The 16201-nt window shown below is 41.4% G+C and overlaps 1 protein-coding gene across 1 annotated transcript in view; it reads left to right on the forward strand.

The window, feature by feature from the left end:
• The window catches only part of JARID2 (jumonji and AT-rich interaction domain containing 2), a 295175-nt gene that overhangs the window by 239087 nt on the left and 39887 nt on the right, over window positions 1-16201 (forward strand). Inside the window, exon 6 of the mRNA XM_075921199.2 lies at window positions 8279-8508. Within this exon, the coding sequence (XP_075777314.1) occupies window positions 8279-8508 (230 nt within the window). The remainder of the gene's footprint in view (window positions 1-8278; window positions 8509-16201) is intronic.

Raw genomic sequence — 16201 nt, forward strand, 5'->3', positions numbered from 1 at the left:
TGTCTCTCTTTTCTGTGTATTCTCAGTTTCTGTTTCTTCTGACTCTCCTCACGTATACATCCACCCGCCTGGTCACAATACTCAGTCAAATCTCAACTCCCATAAGGCACTCGTTTCTGGGTAAACTCTATGAAGTCTTTTATTATGTGTGTCATTTAAGGTGTTTCTTACATGACAGTGCATATTTATTTCTTTGTTTTGGGTGCCAGTTGCAGAAAAATAGAACGGAAGAGGATACCTGGCAATACTATAGTTCAAGGCCTGAATCTTAACATCGTTGATTAACTTGAATCAAAGTCTAGAATTTACAAGTACAGAATTATGTGTCGCACAAATGAGACTCTTGGCTTCGTAAGATTCAGGGCTCTGAATGCATGCTGCATATGTTGTGCCTAAAGGGTTACTGTACATTAGTACATTTTCTTTGAGAATGCCCTGAAGTGCAGTCATGTTGAAATTAGCTTGAAACTAGACACACCTGAATCCTCAATTGGGGGTAAAGTGTTAATTATTTTCACCCTTAATAATGACTTGATATGCTTCATCACTAATCAGAGTCAATATAAGTGAGGCTTATGCATTAGCAGTTATGCTGAAGACCTTTATACAGTACATGAGGGATTAGGTGAAATGCTTTGTCAAAGGTGATGAAACAGAATCTCCCGCAGAAGGTGCTTTGGGCTTTAAAAACTATCCTGCTTGAGAGTACCTTAGATTTCCCAATGTCTGTCATATTTGTTGGCAGCCAGTAATGTTTTTGATTCCTGTTGCGTAAAGCAGGTTCTGGTTTGTGTGTGTCTGTTTTAATGAGACCACATTCAAAAGCAGACAGGGATGGCTGCTCCAATTAAGCTTAATCTAGCATGAGAGTCAATTTTTAATGGACCAAAGTCTTTTTATTTTTACAGTACTATGTGTTGACAAACACTATGGGCCGGAAAATGTTAAATATTTGCTATAACATAAAACAACAAAGGTTCAAAGCTTGATCAATGTCATTAGATAACGTCAAATTGCTTCCTCATAAATACAGGAAGACGTGTTACATTTCCAGGATGGCATGAACATTTACCAGGATGATGGCACTGGCCTATAGCAAGTAATATGATGTGCTGTTGGAGTACCCCATTCTTACATGCTTTTTGTGACCTCTTGAGCCTTTTGTTTGGTGGTTGCCTAACTAGAAAATAGACACACATTAGAAACTTTTATACATTTGAATTAGAGATATAAAATTCCATGTAAATTGTTAACCGGTACAACTATACATTTAACTGGTTAACTACCTGCCACGCCGCGGATAGAGAATGCTGGAGCTTGGGAGGGGGCAATAATGTTCCTGCACAGATGGGTTGGAGCATGCTAGGCATGGCGGGCCCAGCTGGGCTGGACAGGGTCTGCTGCACTGCGTGCCATGGGCGCGGGTGGGAGGGCTGTGCTGGTTAACAGTTTACCCAGTAAGCACGATGATAAGGCAATGCTTACTGGTTAACCAGTTAAACTTTTACATCCCTAATTTTAATTAGCTGCACTTATATAAGAGAAATGAGTGAATTGACTTCTCTCCTCCTGCCCTGCTGTATTCTCAAAGATAATTACAGCATTGCACTATTACACATATCGTTATATTCCCACGTCCTTGGTATTTCCAGCATGCCGTGAGTATCTATGTACAATATAGAGTAGGAGAATGTAAAGGGAAATAACTATTTCTCCCCCCCGCCCCCCAAAAAAAACACCTCTCATGCTAGAGTGGTAAAAGAAATATGCAGTGGTGTGGTAGGCATTGTCCCTGATGCAATATCAAAGTTCAGGCAGCAATAATTTTGTGGTTAAACTGTTTTCTGAGAGATTGCTGCAGTTGCCATGAAGGAAAATGGTGGAGCTCTACTTTTAAAAATTGGTGCCATATTGCAATCACTGCCATATTGCAGTTCATTAGTGGATAATGTAGCAGAGTTAAATGAGTTAAAATGAGTTTGCAGTAGCCCCTGTTAAAGGCTTGGATGATCTTAATGAAATCTTTTCCAGGCTTTTTGTCTTGGTCAGACATTAACATTTGGTTGAAAAAAAAATTAATATCTACATCCTTTGTACACTGTTTAAGGTTTATCTTGTAATGTGTCGCCATACACACCAGATCTAGCTTGTTTTAGATTTGTTCATGGGAACTTCAAATAATTTTGCTTTCTAAATTATTTTCAAATGTGTAGGAGGCAAGATGAGCCAGATAAGAAAGCAAGCTGGTTAAAATGAACTTAGCAGCATTTCTTCTAAAGGAAAGTATTTGTAGCTAGCTGCTTGTGAACAGTACCATAGAATAAAAGTGATAATTCTTGTATCTAGCATGGTCATGGACTAAAGCACAGACAACAACAAAATTCCAAAGACTTTTCCCCCTTCATTGTGTGAATCTTTCAGGGGAAGGGAAAGATGAGTAACCCCTAAAGCTAAATGTGGCATTGAGCTCTGAGTGATTTTAATTGCTTAAGGATTCATACCAAGGTTAAAATGGTGAAGCTAGAAGCTAATCAATAGAATCCCTTGGTTTCCACTCTGCAGCTGACTTCAAAGGCTATCTTACTAGCTAAGAGGCGATATGAATCTTTAGTAAGAATATAAAAAAAATCTCTCTTGCTGTTATAGTATTTTAAAACTGTTTAAATAGATTTATAGAACATGCATCAGGCATCTCTCTATTCTTTTAAAAGCATGTGATTGCCTTTTAACTTCAAGTTTCCTGCTACATGTTATAAAAAGTTTGTGGTGAATTTCAGCATTAATTTATGGAAAACAGAGCACACTCTGTGTTGCACGAGTTAGAACAGAAGTTCTGGAGGCTGGATTTTAATCTCAAGTGAACCATTCACTCATTTTGACCTTGAGCACATACCTCCATAATTGCCAGTGCCTAGATGTGCATTGCATTTAAAATGTCTGCCAACTCCCCCAAATGGGAGAACCATGTCAATTAGATTGTGGCAGACTAAGAAGCTTAAATGATTGGCTAATTTCTTATAACATGAAGGTTTCAGGTTCCCACATTTTTTTTACAAGGAGGTAAAATCCTATTTAAAAAATTAACCAGTTAAACGGGGTCCTGTGGCTGGGGAGCCGCTTCAACCCTGCTGGGCTGGAGCAGGCCTGCATCTTGGCAGGCCTGGCGAGGCTGGAGCAGTGCCCTGCCCACAGTTGGCTGGACTGGTCTAGCCAGGCTGGAGCCAGACCCCATCCATGGTGCAACACAATGAGCCTGGCCGGGCTGATCTCACCAAATGGCGGTTGGGGGCTGCTCCAGCCCACCCGGACCCTTCTGCACCATGGGCTGCTCTGATCAGGCTGGGCTGAGCCTGGTGCACCACAGGCACCATGGGCTGCTCTGCTTATGCTGGGCCCACTGCACTGTGGGCAGCAGCTGTTCCGATTGGGCCTGGCGTAGTTGGTCCAACTGGGCTGAAGCACCCAACTGCTTGCCCGGTAAGCATCTCAGTGTGCTTCAACCATCCCAGGTAGTTTTTATGGAGAATAAAAGTCTATTTCTTTTGCTAGTGAAGATTGAGGCTAACCGCATCAGAGATCATTATAAACTATTTTTTCTGAAAGATGTTCTCTAGAAGGTGGTTTGTAAAACTTCTGCTGTTAGGACTTTTGCCTCTAGTAGGCAGAAGGAAAGAAAAAAACCTGTTATTGTAATGGCAACATTTAAAAACATTTCTGGCAAATACATTTTTACTCTAACGTAGAGCAAGCCTTCAGATAAAGCAAGGAGACATCACCGCAAATACTATATTGGATTTTAGTGCAGCCTGCTCTTAGAAAAATAAAAAGTGAGGAAAGAAAAACACTGAAGAACACTTCAGGTCTCAATTTGCAATGGGTAATTTAGCAAAATGATTCTCAGTACATACACAGAGTTGTAGAAACAAATTCCTTGTGAGAGCTCGGGGGTGGCTATTATTCTTCGTTTCAGTGTATTGGTCATGTGTGCTATGCCATAAGTAGAATCACTTATGCATATCAGTGTTTCTGAATGTTTGCATGGGAATCTGGAATGTATGGTTGAAGCAAATTATGCTACTCAGTTTTATTTTGCATTGAGTTTGATATTTTGGGATATATGCATGAGGTACAACTGTCACATCAAACTGGATTTGTCTTGGCAAGGAAAAAAACACAAAAGCGTATCTGCTGTCCCCAGCTACAATGTAGAACAAGAATATTTTAGAGGGCATGGTGCTAGCCTAGAAAGTAAGTTGCCAATTATGTCTGTGATATGCAGCCTTTTGTTGAAATATCATAAAACCAGTAATTGTTGCAATAAACATATTTTTGCATGTGTAACTTTTCTGCAAAAATATTGATAACATGAAAATTACCCATTCTGCAGTAATTTGCATATCCTAAATGCAAATTAGACAACACATTTTGGAACTCTTGAGGATTTTCTGTAGCTGAGATACCTGACCTGAGGAACGGAGTAGAGGAGCCTGAAACCGAAAAAGAATGGAATTGAAATCAGAGTGAAAGACTTATTACTTCACATGGGCTAGTTTTATATGGACTGACTGCTCTGTGAAAGACCTTGCTTACAATAGGTGCCAGAATAGAACAAAACTCTGCATTTTAGCTTTGAAGGCTTGCAAAACAAAAATATTTTAAACCCATAATATTCCTCGTCTCTCACAATACATACTTGTTTACCCATAGTTTTAAACTACCGGTTGAACCTTTCTAGTCCAGCATTCTCTGGTCCGGCAACATCCATAGTTCGGCATGATTTATTTAACTGGATGTCCATTTATCATGGGTGTGACCAAGTTTCCCACAGTCCCATAAAGTTTGTTTACAGCCATCAGTCCTGGCTCTCAGTGTTTTATACTGTTATTTAGCGCTAATTTACCCCTAACTGTCTTCTGAGAGCCCAGTAAGCAGTGGAAGTGTTGATAATGCTAATAGTCCATATTGACCTCCCGTCCTGAGGGTGCCAGACTAAAGAGGTTCAACCTGTACATAATTGGTTGCAAGAAACTTACAGCATAAACCACTGTAACTGCTGTCTAGCCCACAGAATGGACCAAGAAATTATGTACCTATAACATCAGCCAGTGTAGACAAAGCCTTAGTAAGCAAACTGCTATACGAAAAGCAGAAATTTGACTAGCGGGCTGATGAGAGTATTTCTGAGAATGCAGACACTGTCACTATAATGACCAAACATGTATATTCGAGTTTTGTTGAGATCAGCTATAAATGTGTGACCTTCCTACTTTCTTAAACAGTCATAGCTTAAGTATTGAAGTGCTAGTAGGCATGAAGGGAAGTGGAATTCACTGCATATGAGCAAACCACAGGAATTAGTAGCTGTTTGTTTTAAATCAGATTTAGTCTTAGTTTTATTTCAGTTTTCTTTCCCATAGGCAAGTGCGTATTGCTTTCTTTTAGCCAAAGACTCTTTGGCATTTTGATTTTTCCCTTAATTTTTTGCTCATCTGGTGAGACATTTACCATTTCCTTTTGTCTTCAGGCCTGAATCTTATTTCACTTACACCAATTTACACTAGTGTAACTGCATTACTTTAAATGAATTTACTTTTCACTTTCATTAGATGAAATCAGAATCAGGATTTTTATGTTTACTGTAAATGTTTGATTTTCTGTAGCGTTAAAGCCCAATGTAACTGAGAGGTTTGTATACAAATATGTGTATTTTCTTGTATTCATTATTATAGCAGTGTTTTATATATGGGCATAATATGAGTTCTAAGTGTTGTTCCAAGTAATGAATAGTGATCTTTAAAGAGGCTGATACCAATTATTGTTTTAATTAGGGCTGGTGTGACTAGGACTGCTTTGCATCTAGTTTTCTCTCTCTTTCTTTTATGTTTTCAGGGTTTAAGCTTTTCCTGTGAGACTGAATACATTTTTCCTCTTCTACTTCTCCCTTTCCCACTTTCAAGAATCTTACAAATTAAGACAAAAGATAATTACTCAGAAGGGTAAAACTGGCAGGGTTCCCACGACACTTAAAATTAATGAGCCATTGAGTACAAAATATACCTTCTCTCTTGCTCACACACACAGTTACATATATACGTATAGCATTTGACTTTTTGGCTATGTTTTTGTTTATATCTGCAAAAACATATATATAAAGTGGCAACTGGATCCAGAATATATATCCTCTGACTTATGGTCTGTGCATGCAGATCTATTTATGCAGTGAACCCAATTACCCAGTTTCCCACTGACTAAAAATGCACTTATATCCAGTGATAAAATATGTTTTTAACAAAGGTGTCACTCATCATTTATCTATAGTGCATCTTATTTTAAAAAACAGTATTTTTGCACATTCATCCTCAGTTAATAACATAGCATTTTTATTGTGCCGTCTGTGTGATCTTAGTATTTCATTACAAGTAAAAATAAATTTATCCTTCTGATGCCTCTTAAGACATAGCGATATATTATCACTCCCACTTAACAAATAGGGAGACTGAGGTACAGACTCGAGTGGATTTGCCCAAAGTCATACAGGAAGTTTGTGGCAGAACTGGGATTAGAAATCGGGTGAAATCTTGGCTCCATTAAAGTCAGGACAAAACTTGCAGTAATTTTGTGGCAGTCTAGATTTCATCTCAGTCCTTGTACATCTCGCTCTGATGCTGTTAATCCTGAGATCATCCTTTCAGGGTTTTCTAGCATAAGAGTAGCTTCCACTTGCTCTGTGCACCAGGAAATGGGAGGTGCAGGAGATGTAAGAGTAAAGTTACGCAACTCATCTCAGTTTTACAGTCATCTTCTTCACCATTACCGCACAACTCAACTTGGTAAATAATCCAAATAACCACTCCATGCTTGATGTTTTGAACAAATGCTGGGAGGGGGCGTAGAAGAGGGGAGAGCGAGCAGTCAGCATTGAGGCAGTCTCTAGGGGTGTGTCTGATCTACAAGGTTATTTTTGAAAAAAGTGGCCTTTTTTTGAAAAAACTTCCCCTGCATCTAGACTTCCGCCGTGTTCTTTCGAAATTAAATTGAAAGAATGCGGCATTTTTTTTGATTTTGGTAAACCTCATTTTATGAGGAAGACTGCCTTTTTTCAAAAGTGCTCTTTCGAAAAAGGCGCTATGTAATGCAGACAGGGCTTTTTCGAAAGAGAGCATCCAGACCGTGCTGGATCTAACAGAAAGCATGGCAAGCATGTGTGCCATGTTAACAGAGTAGAAGCATTTCATTTAATTCACCTAGACAAGTTTTTCAAACAGGTATCACTCCTAGTAGTTATGGATGTATACCTAGAGTGTGTTATAAACCAAATTCAAAATAGCATCTTTGCGAAGTAATTCATTTTCTCGTGTCAATAGTAGGGAGGTAAAATCCTGTTTAATCAGTTAACCGATTAAGCATTAGGTTAGACTGGTTAACCGATTAAACAAGATCCCGGGTGGGGAACTGCTCCAGCCTGCCTGGAACAAGTTCCTAGTCCACAGGGATGCCGGCTCCTGGCCCCTCATGGGGCAGCTGGCTCTGCCAGCCCCATGGTGGGTGATACTTATTAGGTAATTGGTTAACTGATTGCCCCTTAACATCCCTAGTCAATAGTATTTTTTTTCTTTCTTAATAAGGCATCTTTTTCTATTTGCAGCATATGATTGCTTTAAGAAAACACATTAAAAGAAAGTTGTTGAACCCATTTGGGTTAACAGGTTATTTTTGTTGTTTTTGTTACTAGAATGTTTTCCAAAGAAACCCTCCCACAATTTTTAAAAATTGCGGTGGAAACGTTTCTTTTTAAACCAGCGCTATTCTCTTGCTTGTCTCCCCAACAGCGGAACTCCAGAAAACAGATTAGAAATTTACTTTAAACAAACATGAAATTGGTGGGTCTGTATTTATTCAAACAATGAAAACAGGAATATACCTAGGGAACGTTAATTTAAATTTTAAACTCTCTTTGTTTTGGTAATCTCTAAGATTCTAGCTGTTTCCAGGAAATCTGTTTTGATAGGTAGACAAAATGTAACCTGACAGTCCTGCTAGTGTTTCTATTTCTCTTTATGCTGATTTGTATATAATGAGGTACCTACTAAACACCAAGTGCTGACAGTAGCTTGCATTTTGTGTAATCTTTTTCAATGAAGAAGCTAGTTTTAAATATATTTTGGGTTTTTCTTTTGTGTAATCTTTTTCAATTAAGAAGCTAGTTTTAAATATATTTTGGGTTTTTCTTTCTCGCACCCAACCCATCTCTCCCCTGCTTGCCCTTCTCAATTCCCAGTCTTCAGCGGGTCCAGCAAATCGTCGAAGGAGAAAGAGCCTACCCAGAAACACAGAAACAAAGAGACCACACCAGGAAAGGAAAGGAACAATGAACACAGGGCTGAGAGCCGAAAAGACCAGGCTGCTGCTAATCACCATCATACTACAAATACTGGCTCCTCAACGAAAGGGCTTACTGCTAACAACCACCACACTCTTCATAAATCGGCTCAGGACTTAAGGAAACAGGTAATGTGTTGTACTCTCGTTTGGGCACACACAAGGCGTGTGCTCAAAGTGCTAAACCGATTATGCTCCCTCCCCACTGAGTTAACTTTTGGAATCTTTAATGTGTGATATGAAGAAAGCAGAGAGTTGACTTTGAGAGAGAGAGATAAGTGAGAGAGAGGGGAAAAAAAACATTATATAAAAGGACAGACCTCCCCCCCCATTACAATATAGTACACGTTATTACTACAGCTTTGGATTGCACAAGGGTAAAGTTGCAACATGCAGAAATTCACATTTAGTTTTATGAAAACTTGCACCCTTTTGGCCTCTCTGTTGATATTGCCAAGGTTGGCTGATCATAGAAGCATGATCTTCTTTCTACAGATGGCCCTTTCAGGTTATGTTTGGGAGTCTTCAACATTGTAGGGAAGTTTGTGTGTTTTCATTGAGTTTACTGGCCAGTTGAAACTCAAGAATCTGGTAGATTCCTTGGAGCTCTTGGAAAATTATCTCCCCCTTTCCTCCATCCAAATATGACATTCCAGACTGTCCCTACGCACAATAGTGGTACGACCATGCTCTTCCTATGGCAGCAGGCTTCCTGGCTTTCACGCTGGAGACGTTTTAAAGGACCAGTGGCCTGGTAGTTGTCACTTGTCATTGACTAGCATTCATTTTTGGCAGTTGGAGAGGAGACCCTAAAACAGCAATTTTCAAGTAATGTCATTTCAAAACCTGGCTCAGTGCCCTTTTGAATCCTCCCATTGGTTGCTGCATGTAAATCAGTCTAGTCTTAAATAGGGATGTGAATGTTAACCAGAAAAAGCTTCGCCTCTAACAGGTGAGGCTTACTGGTTAAAGTTAATTGGTGGGGGCTGGAACATGGGAGGTTGGAGCGGGGGCCCCACTGCTGACAGAGGTAGCTCTGGCCCACCTAGAGCAGTCCCTGCCTGTGGAGCACCCTGGCCAGTCAGTGTTGCCCCTGCCTGTGGGGGGGGGGGGGGGGGGGGAATGGTAGGGGAAGGAGACCTGTTCCGAGTGGCGCCTGCCACCCCTTTTAATCAGTTAACTGGTTAAACAATATGTTTAACTGGTTAACCCATTAAATGGGATTTTACGTTCCTAGTCTTAAGGACTGCTGAAGGTAGAGCATGGGCTGAGAGTTGTGAAGCACAAAGAATTTGCAGCTCCTACGGCTTAGTTTCTTTTTTCTCTATGGGTTCCCCATTTCAGGGACAAAGTATGTTTGTTGGTGTTTCCAGGTTTATTCCGCTGGTTAGACTGGTCTCCTGTAGAGCTACAACCTGGGTCTTGCATGGCCCTGAGACCTTGGATGGGCACCTGCTAGATTGGGCTATTAGTGTTTTGCCTTCTATTGTTTCTGGTATCTGTGCCAAGAAAATACCTTCTTGGCGAAATGCTATGTTCCAGTGCCTCTTAAAATAGCTCAACCAGTTCCCTATTGCCTCCTGAATCAAATTCAAATTCCCCATTATTGCTTTCGAGGCTCTTCACAATGTATGTCCCTTCTAGCTCTGCTCCTGTTCCTCACCACCTCCCCTTACATGTTTTAGCTCATCAAGTGCTTCTTGACTGAATGCCCTCTTCTTCCTTTGCCTTCTTCCGTGTAGCTATCTATTACCTCTCTGTACTCAGACACCTATGTTCCTTTCAAAGCTTATTGCTTTGAGGCATAAATTGTGTGTCTATGACTCCATCTGCCTTTGTAACCCTTTAGATATTTGAGCTAGGCTGCAAACCAGTTGTATGATCATTTTGTGTTTTCCTCCTCTTCCTACTCATACCGCCCTCCCTACACACATACACCACGTCTCTGCTGCCATGGTCTCTTATTTTTACATTAATTTAGCTAATAAATTCTTTGGGGGCAGGCTTAGTCGTTATCTTTCTGCTAGCATTATGAATATCTAATGATATATACAAGTAATAAAAGCTACAAGTTGCTCTCAATGTCCTGCATATGATACATATTTCGATTTTTAAGGTTTGATTTTTACTTGTTCTGAATGAACACTTCGCATATTTACACTTATTATCAAAACTTGATAATAGCAATACGAACCAAATGCATACTGACATACTATTTAATCTTTGTACAGTACAAACATCTAATTCGTATTCTTTAATTTCATTATAGTAAACTTTTTATATTATATGAATAGCATTTGTTTTGAATCACAATAATTGTAACTAAAATCAGATTTTTATAGTGCAGAGTTTGAGCCCAATATGATTGACCCAATATGATTTTAACAACAATAGGGATTTTGACATAGATAATGGTGAAATACTTTAAACTGCAGTATAAAACAAAATTAATAGTAGCATCAGTGTTATTCCTAAAGCACACTATTGTTACCGAGGAAAGTAACTCTGATTCTGAGATTGCCAAACAGCACACAATGTACACAGACAGTAAAAAGTGAAATACAAATGTGTCCTATACTACTATGAGAAATAACTTCCTCCAGTATTCAGTATATTTTTATTTGAACTGAGTAGTTGTATGCATTCAAAATAATAGACACTTTGTCATGCTAAATAAGGAAGACACACATTCTAAAAATAATTTATTCCTCCAATGTTCATAGTGCTATGCAAACATAATGTAAACTGCCTCAAATATAGTGATTACATTAAAATTCAAGAAAACACAAGTGGCTCAAAGTTGAGGGGTTTTTGTGAGTTTAAAATTAAATAATTAAAAAAAACCTTAATTTTCATTCCACATCCTAAAATTAGAAAACACTTGGCTCCCTGTTTTTATGAATGTTGGCAACTTAACTGTTACTTTAGGTACGTCTAGACTACATGCCTCTGGTGGCAGAGGCATGTAGATTAGGGTACCGGACATAGGAAAATGAAGCGGCGATTTAAATAATCGCCACTTTATTTAAATTTACATGGCTGCCGCGCTGAGCCGACAAACAGCTGATCAGCTGTTTGTCGGCTCAGCGTGATAGTCTGGACGCTCCCCTGCCGACATCAAAGGTATTTGTCGACCACCCAGGGTAGGCATACCTGGGTGGACGACAAATACCTTTGATGTCGGCAGGGGAGCGTCCAGACTATCGCGCTGAGCCGACAAACAGCTGATCAGCTGTTTGTCGGCTCAGCGCGGCAGCCATGTAAATTTAAATGAAGCGGCGATTATTTAAATCGCCGCTTCATTTTCCTATGTCCCGTACCCTAATCTACATGCCTCTGGCGACAGAGGCATGTAGTCTAGACGTACCCTAAGTGAGCTATTGTAATAGAGCTGGTTATTCTGTATAGCATATACAGTGATTGGGCCTCTTGCAAAACATTGACCTTGCCAGTTAGCAGGGACAGCATTAAATTTCTGCTTCTGATGAATCTTGGTTGAATTCTCTAGTGTTTTGCCGGAAAAAAAAAAAAGGAGAGTTGGTTCATTAGGTGCCAGTCACAGGGCCATTCTATTTTCAGCATGGTTTTGCTGGTGGTGACAGCGGAGGTTTGTGATAGGGTTAGTTGTCCTCTAAGAAACAAAGGTAGAGAGCATTATAGGCACACAGATGTTTCTCTTTCTCTCTCTCTCTCTTTCTCTGATGTTCAGTTGAACTCTCACTGCCTTGTTGTCTTCCCCCAACCTCCTCCTCCTCCCCCAACTCAAAAGAAATTGTGGGGAGAAGACATGTAGTTTAATAGGGCCCTCTGTTGGTCTAATAGGGTAAGTTAGCTCAGCAAGACTTCAACTCTGCCAGTGGTAATAAATGCATAAACAAATAATAAAGCTTGACATGTTATGGAATTCACACAATTAAAATTTTTTCTAATAAGCTTTTTTAAGAGCGTGTGTGTGTGTGTGTGTGTGTGTGTGTGTGAGCGAGAGATTATAGTAAGCTTTTTTTAAGAGAGTGTGGGTGTGAGGGAGATTCTAACACTTTTTTAAGTGTGTGTGTGTGTGTGTGTGTGAAAAATATTAATGGAAATCTAACAAACAGTCTTGAAGGAATACTTACACTCTTTGCTCTTTTATTTATTTTTTTTGAGAGGGGCCCTGTGGAATCCTTCAGGATTCTGCATCCATTGATGGCTCCTCCGATAACTAAAAGATATTGCTGCAAGACTGTGTGATGGCCCTGTACAGTTAAACATTAAAAGAGCTAACAAAATTTCATGTGGTAGGAGAGTTCTTTGTCAGTACTGTGAACAAGAATGGTGTGAGGAATAATTATATACATCTCAAATAAAACTTAGAGGGTAGCTGAAAACTAGAGACAAGTATATTGGTATGCCTGGTTTCACTGTAAGCACAAAACTTTTAACGAGTGATGAAGGCTAATGTCAATCACTTTGTTACTATCTGAATTAAATTGACTTCTTTCTTATGTGCTCAGTGTAAGCACTGCCTCGGGACGGAGCTGTGTCACTAGACCTCATATGGTGAACCTGAGCAGCTGGGAGCGCGGTCAATTTATTAGGCTGACTCTCAGTGTGTGTATTTTTGATTTGGCGGTTATTGGGGGGAGACATGTCACCTGTAGAAAGGTAAGAAAACGCCTACCACAATTATTTTGTTTTCTTTGGTACCAATCATCTGTTGGATCCTGAGAGACAAATACAGGCAAAGGAAGTTTAGGTGGGTGCTAGCTGGACAGAATTTCACATCTGCCTGTGTGAAATCCTGAATCCACCAAACACTCTGTTGATGACCATGACCACGTTCTTTGTTCCATGTGTTCCCACTTGAAAGAAGCTTGTTGCAGCCTAATACAGTTTAAAGTGTGGTCTATTCTGGTCCATAAATATTTCTGTATGTACATACACACAGTGCATGGCTTTTCTTCACACGGGAGGGAACTGTGAGCTTCTTGGGAGGGAGGACAAAAGAGTAAATGAAGCAGCTCAGAACCATAAAATTGTAGCTAATGTAAAAAGGTGACAGTTTAGAGGAAGTTCTCTTTAGTTTCATAGGGTTGGCTTAGTGCTGGGGAATCTAGAAGATATATGCATTTTCAAATGTAGAAGACACTGGTATATTAAAAGCAGCCTGAATCCTCTTTGAAATAACTTTGTTGGGTGAAGCGGGATTTAAAGTGTTGTGCACAGATGTAAGGTGGAAGGTTAGATAGCATTAGGTGTATGAATCTCCTCAGCTTCATAGCTGGCTCTGACAGATCTATGCTCTTGCTATGCTGAGGTATTATAATGGCACTAACTGGTTACAGAACATTTCAGTTTTCATGGTAAACACAAATTTCCAGGGATTTATATCTTGGTAGTTTTAATTCTGGCCTAAAACTCACAAAGGGGTTCAAGGGTTTTGTACCCCAGGGAAGGGGGATGGCTTATCAAAGTTGTCAGGGCCCGTCCATTCTCCTTCCATATGTTTTTCTGAGACTACATGTCTCGGCTGCCCTCCTAAATGATTGCCTAGGATTTTCTTTGGAGATGCTACTGTTTATAAAGCTAAAAGAGACACTTGAGGTACATCCTGACCATCAGGGGTGCCTTGGAAGCTCTCCCAGCCACAGCTGCTCCAGAGAGTGAGAAAAGAATTGTACCCAGGACTCACTTTCAGCACTTCCCAGGTCACAGGGCAGGCTTGCAAATGCATGTTTAATTGTAAGGGGTTAGTTTTTATACATGGTAAAACCCCCATTTATGTAGAATGCTCACAGAGAAGCCTGAAACCATTAGGTAAGTGGGTTTTCCATAGAAGAGGCTGGTGTTTGGTTTCTCTAATTGCTGGGGCCATGTGAAGAAGAGAATGCCAGCAGGTTTTAAAAGGGCACCATTCCAGCTCCAGACTCTGGAGAACAGTAGGGAAACTGTGGAGCGTGCGTGTGTGTGTGTGTGTGTGTGTACGTAAAGTAAAACTCCATTAGTCCGGCATCCAATGCTCCGGGACTCCTGATGGTCCGGCACCATCAGGAACCCAGAAGTGCTGGGGCAGCTGGACAGGCTTCCCCCATTTAGCTGCTGCTGAAACTGACGAGCAGCTGAATCGGGGAAGCCGGGAGCAGAGCAGCTGGGGTGCTGCCGGGTTGGTCTCGTAGCGCTGCCCCTCGGGGCTGCGGGACCAACCCGGCAGCACCCCAGCTGCTCTTGGGGACGCCTGGGGCAGAGCAGCTGGAGTGCTGCCGGGTTGGTCCCGCAGCGCCAAAGGACGGTGCTGCGGGACCAACCCGGCAGGACCCCACCTGCTCTGCCCCAGGGGTCCCTGATTCAGCCGCTGCTGAAACAGATCAGCTGCTCTGCCCCGGGCTTCCTGGAATCAGCCGCTGATCTGTTTCAGCAGTGGCTGACTTGGGGACCCCTGGAGCAGAGCAGCTGGGGTCCTGCCGGGTTGGTCCCGCAGTGCCCAGGGGCGGCGCTGCAGGATCAACCCGGCAGCACCCCAGCTGCTTTGCCCCAGGCGTCTGGATTCAGCTGCTGCTGAAACTGACCAGCAGCGTCAGTTTCACCAGCAGGCTGAATCCAGACGCCTGGGTCAGAGCAGCTGGGGTGCTGCGGGGTTGGTCCCGCAGCCCCCAGGGGCAGCGCTACGGGACCAAACGGGCAGTACCCCAGCTGCTCTGTCCCAGGCGTCCCCAAGAGCAGCTGGAGTGCTGCTGGGTTGGTGCCCTAGCGCCGCCCCTTGGCACTGCAGGACCAACCCGGCAGCACCCCAGCTGCTCTATTGTAGGCATCCCCGATTCAGCTGCTGCTGAAACTGACCAGCAGCAGCTGAATCAGGGACGCCTGGGGCAGAGCCAGACTATTGTAAGGGGGGGGGGGGGCTATGAGGGGTCTGGCGTGGCATCCCCTCCCACCCCACTCCAGACCCCTCCTAGCCCCCCCTTCTGATAGTCCGGCATATCTGATAATCCGGCACCCCCTGGGTCCTAAAGGTGTCGGATTATCGGAAGTTTACTGTATATACAGTACAATCCAAGGGACATAACTAAGAGAGAGGCTTATGTTAGAGAGGCTAGAGCAGCGGAATGGGAATCAAAACTCCTAGGTTTCTCTTATTTCATTGTGACCACAGCAGTTCACTTAACCTTTTCTGTGTCTCTGTATATTCAGTAGTCAAGTAGAGATAGTACTTGTCTTTATTACAGAAGAATTATAAAGTTTAAATATTTAAAAATAGTTTAGAAATCCTTGGAAGAAGTACATGATAGGCTATGTCTAATCTACATTCCTCTTCCAAAAGAGGAATATAAATGAGCCCTATTGAAAACGCAAATGAAGAGCAGATTTATAAATCTCATGCTTCATTTGCATAATTGCGCGAGAGTGGTTTTTCGAAAAAGAGACCGCAGTCTAGAAGGGGTTCTTTCAGGGGGGAAAAACCCCTTTTTTGAAAGAACTGTACACCTCATTTTTTTCTGGAGTATGGGTACTTTGGAAAAGGGTTTTTTTTCCCATTAGAAGCCAATGATTGCTGCTGTTTAAGCTGTTATTTTTAATTTCCTAACTGGGTGTAAATGCACAACTTAAAGCACTTGAGTTGGATAATATGATGCAATTAAATATCCTGTATAGAAGTAAAACTGCCCAGATATAAAACTCAAAAAAAGTATCTTTGCGTCTCAGAACTACTGTACAAACTTGTAATCTGTATCAACAATTTTAATAGAGTGCCTCCGAGAACTCAGTATACATGGTAGACTGGATCCTTCATGGCCATCCTGAACTGTCGGGTATATAAAGGGTTTCAGATACATAGATAGACAAT

This window comes from Pelodiscus sinensis, chromosome 2, assembly GCF_052426305.1.
Source record: "Pelodiscus sinensis isolate ZL-2025 chromosome 2, ASM5242630v1, whole genome shotgun sequence".
Lineage (NCBI taxonomy): Eukaryota > Metazoa > Chordata > Testudines > Trionychidae > Pelodiscus > Pelodiscus sinensis.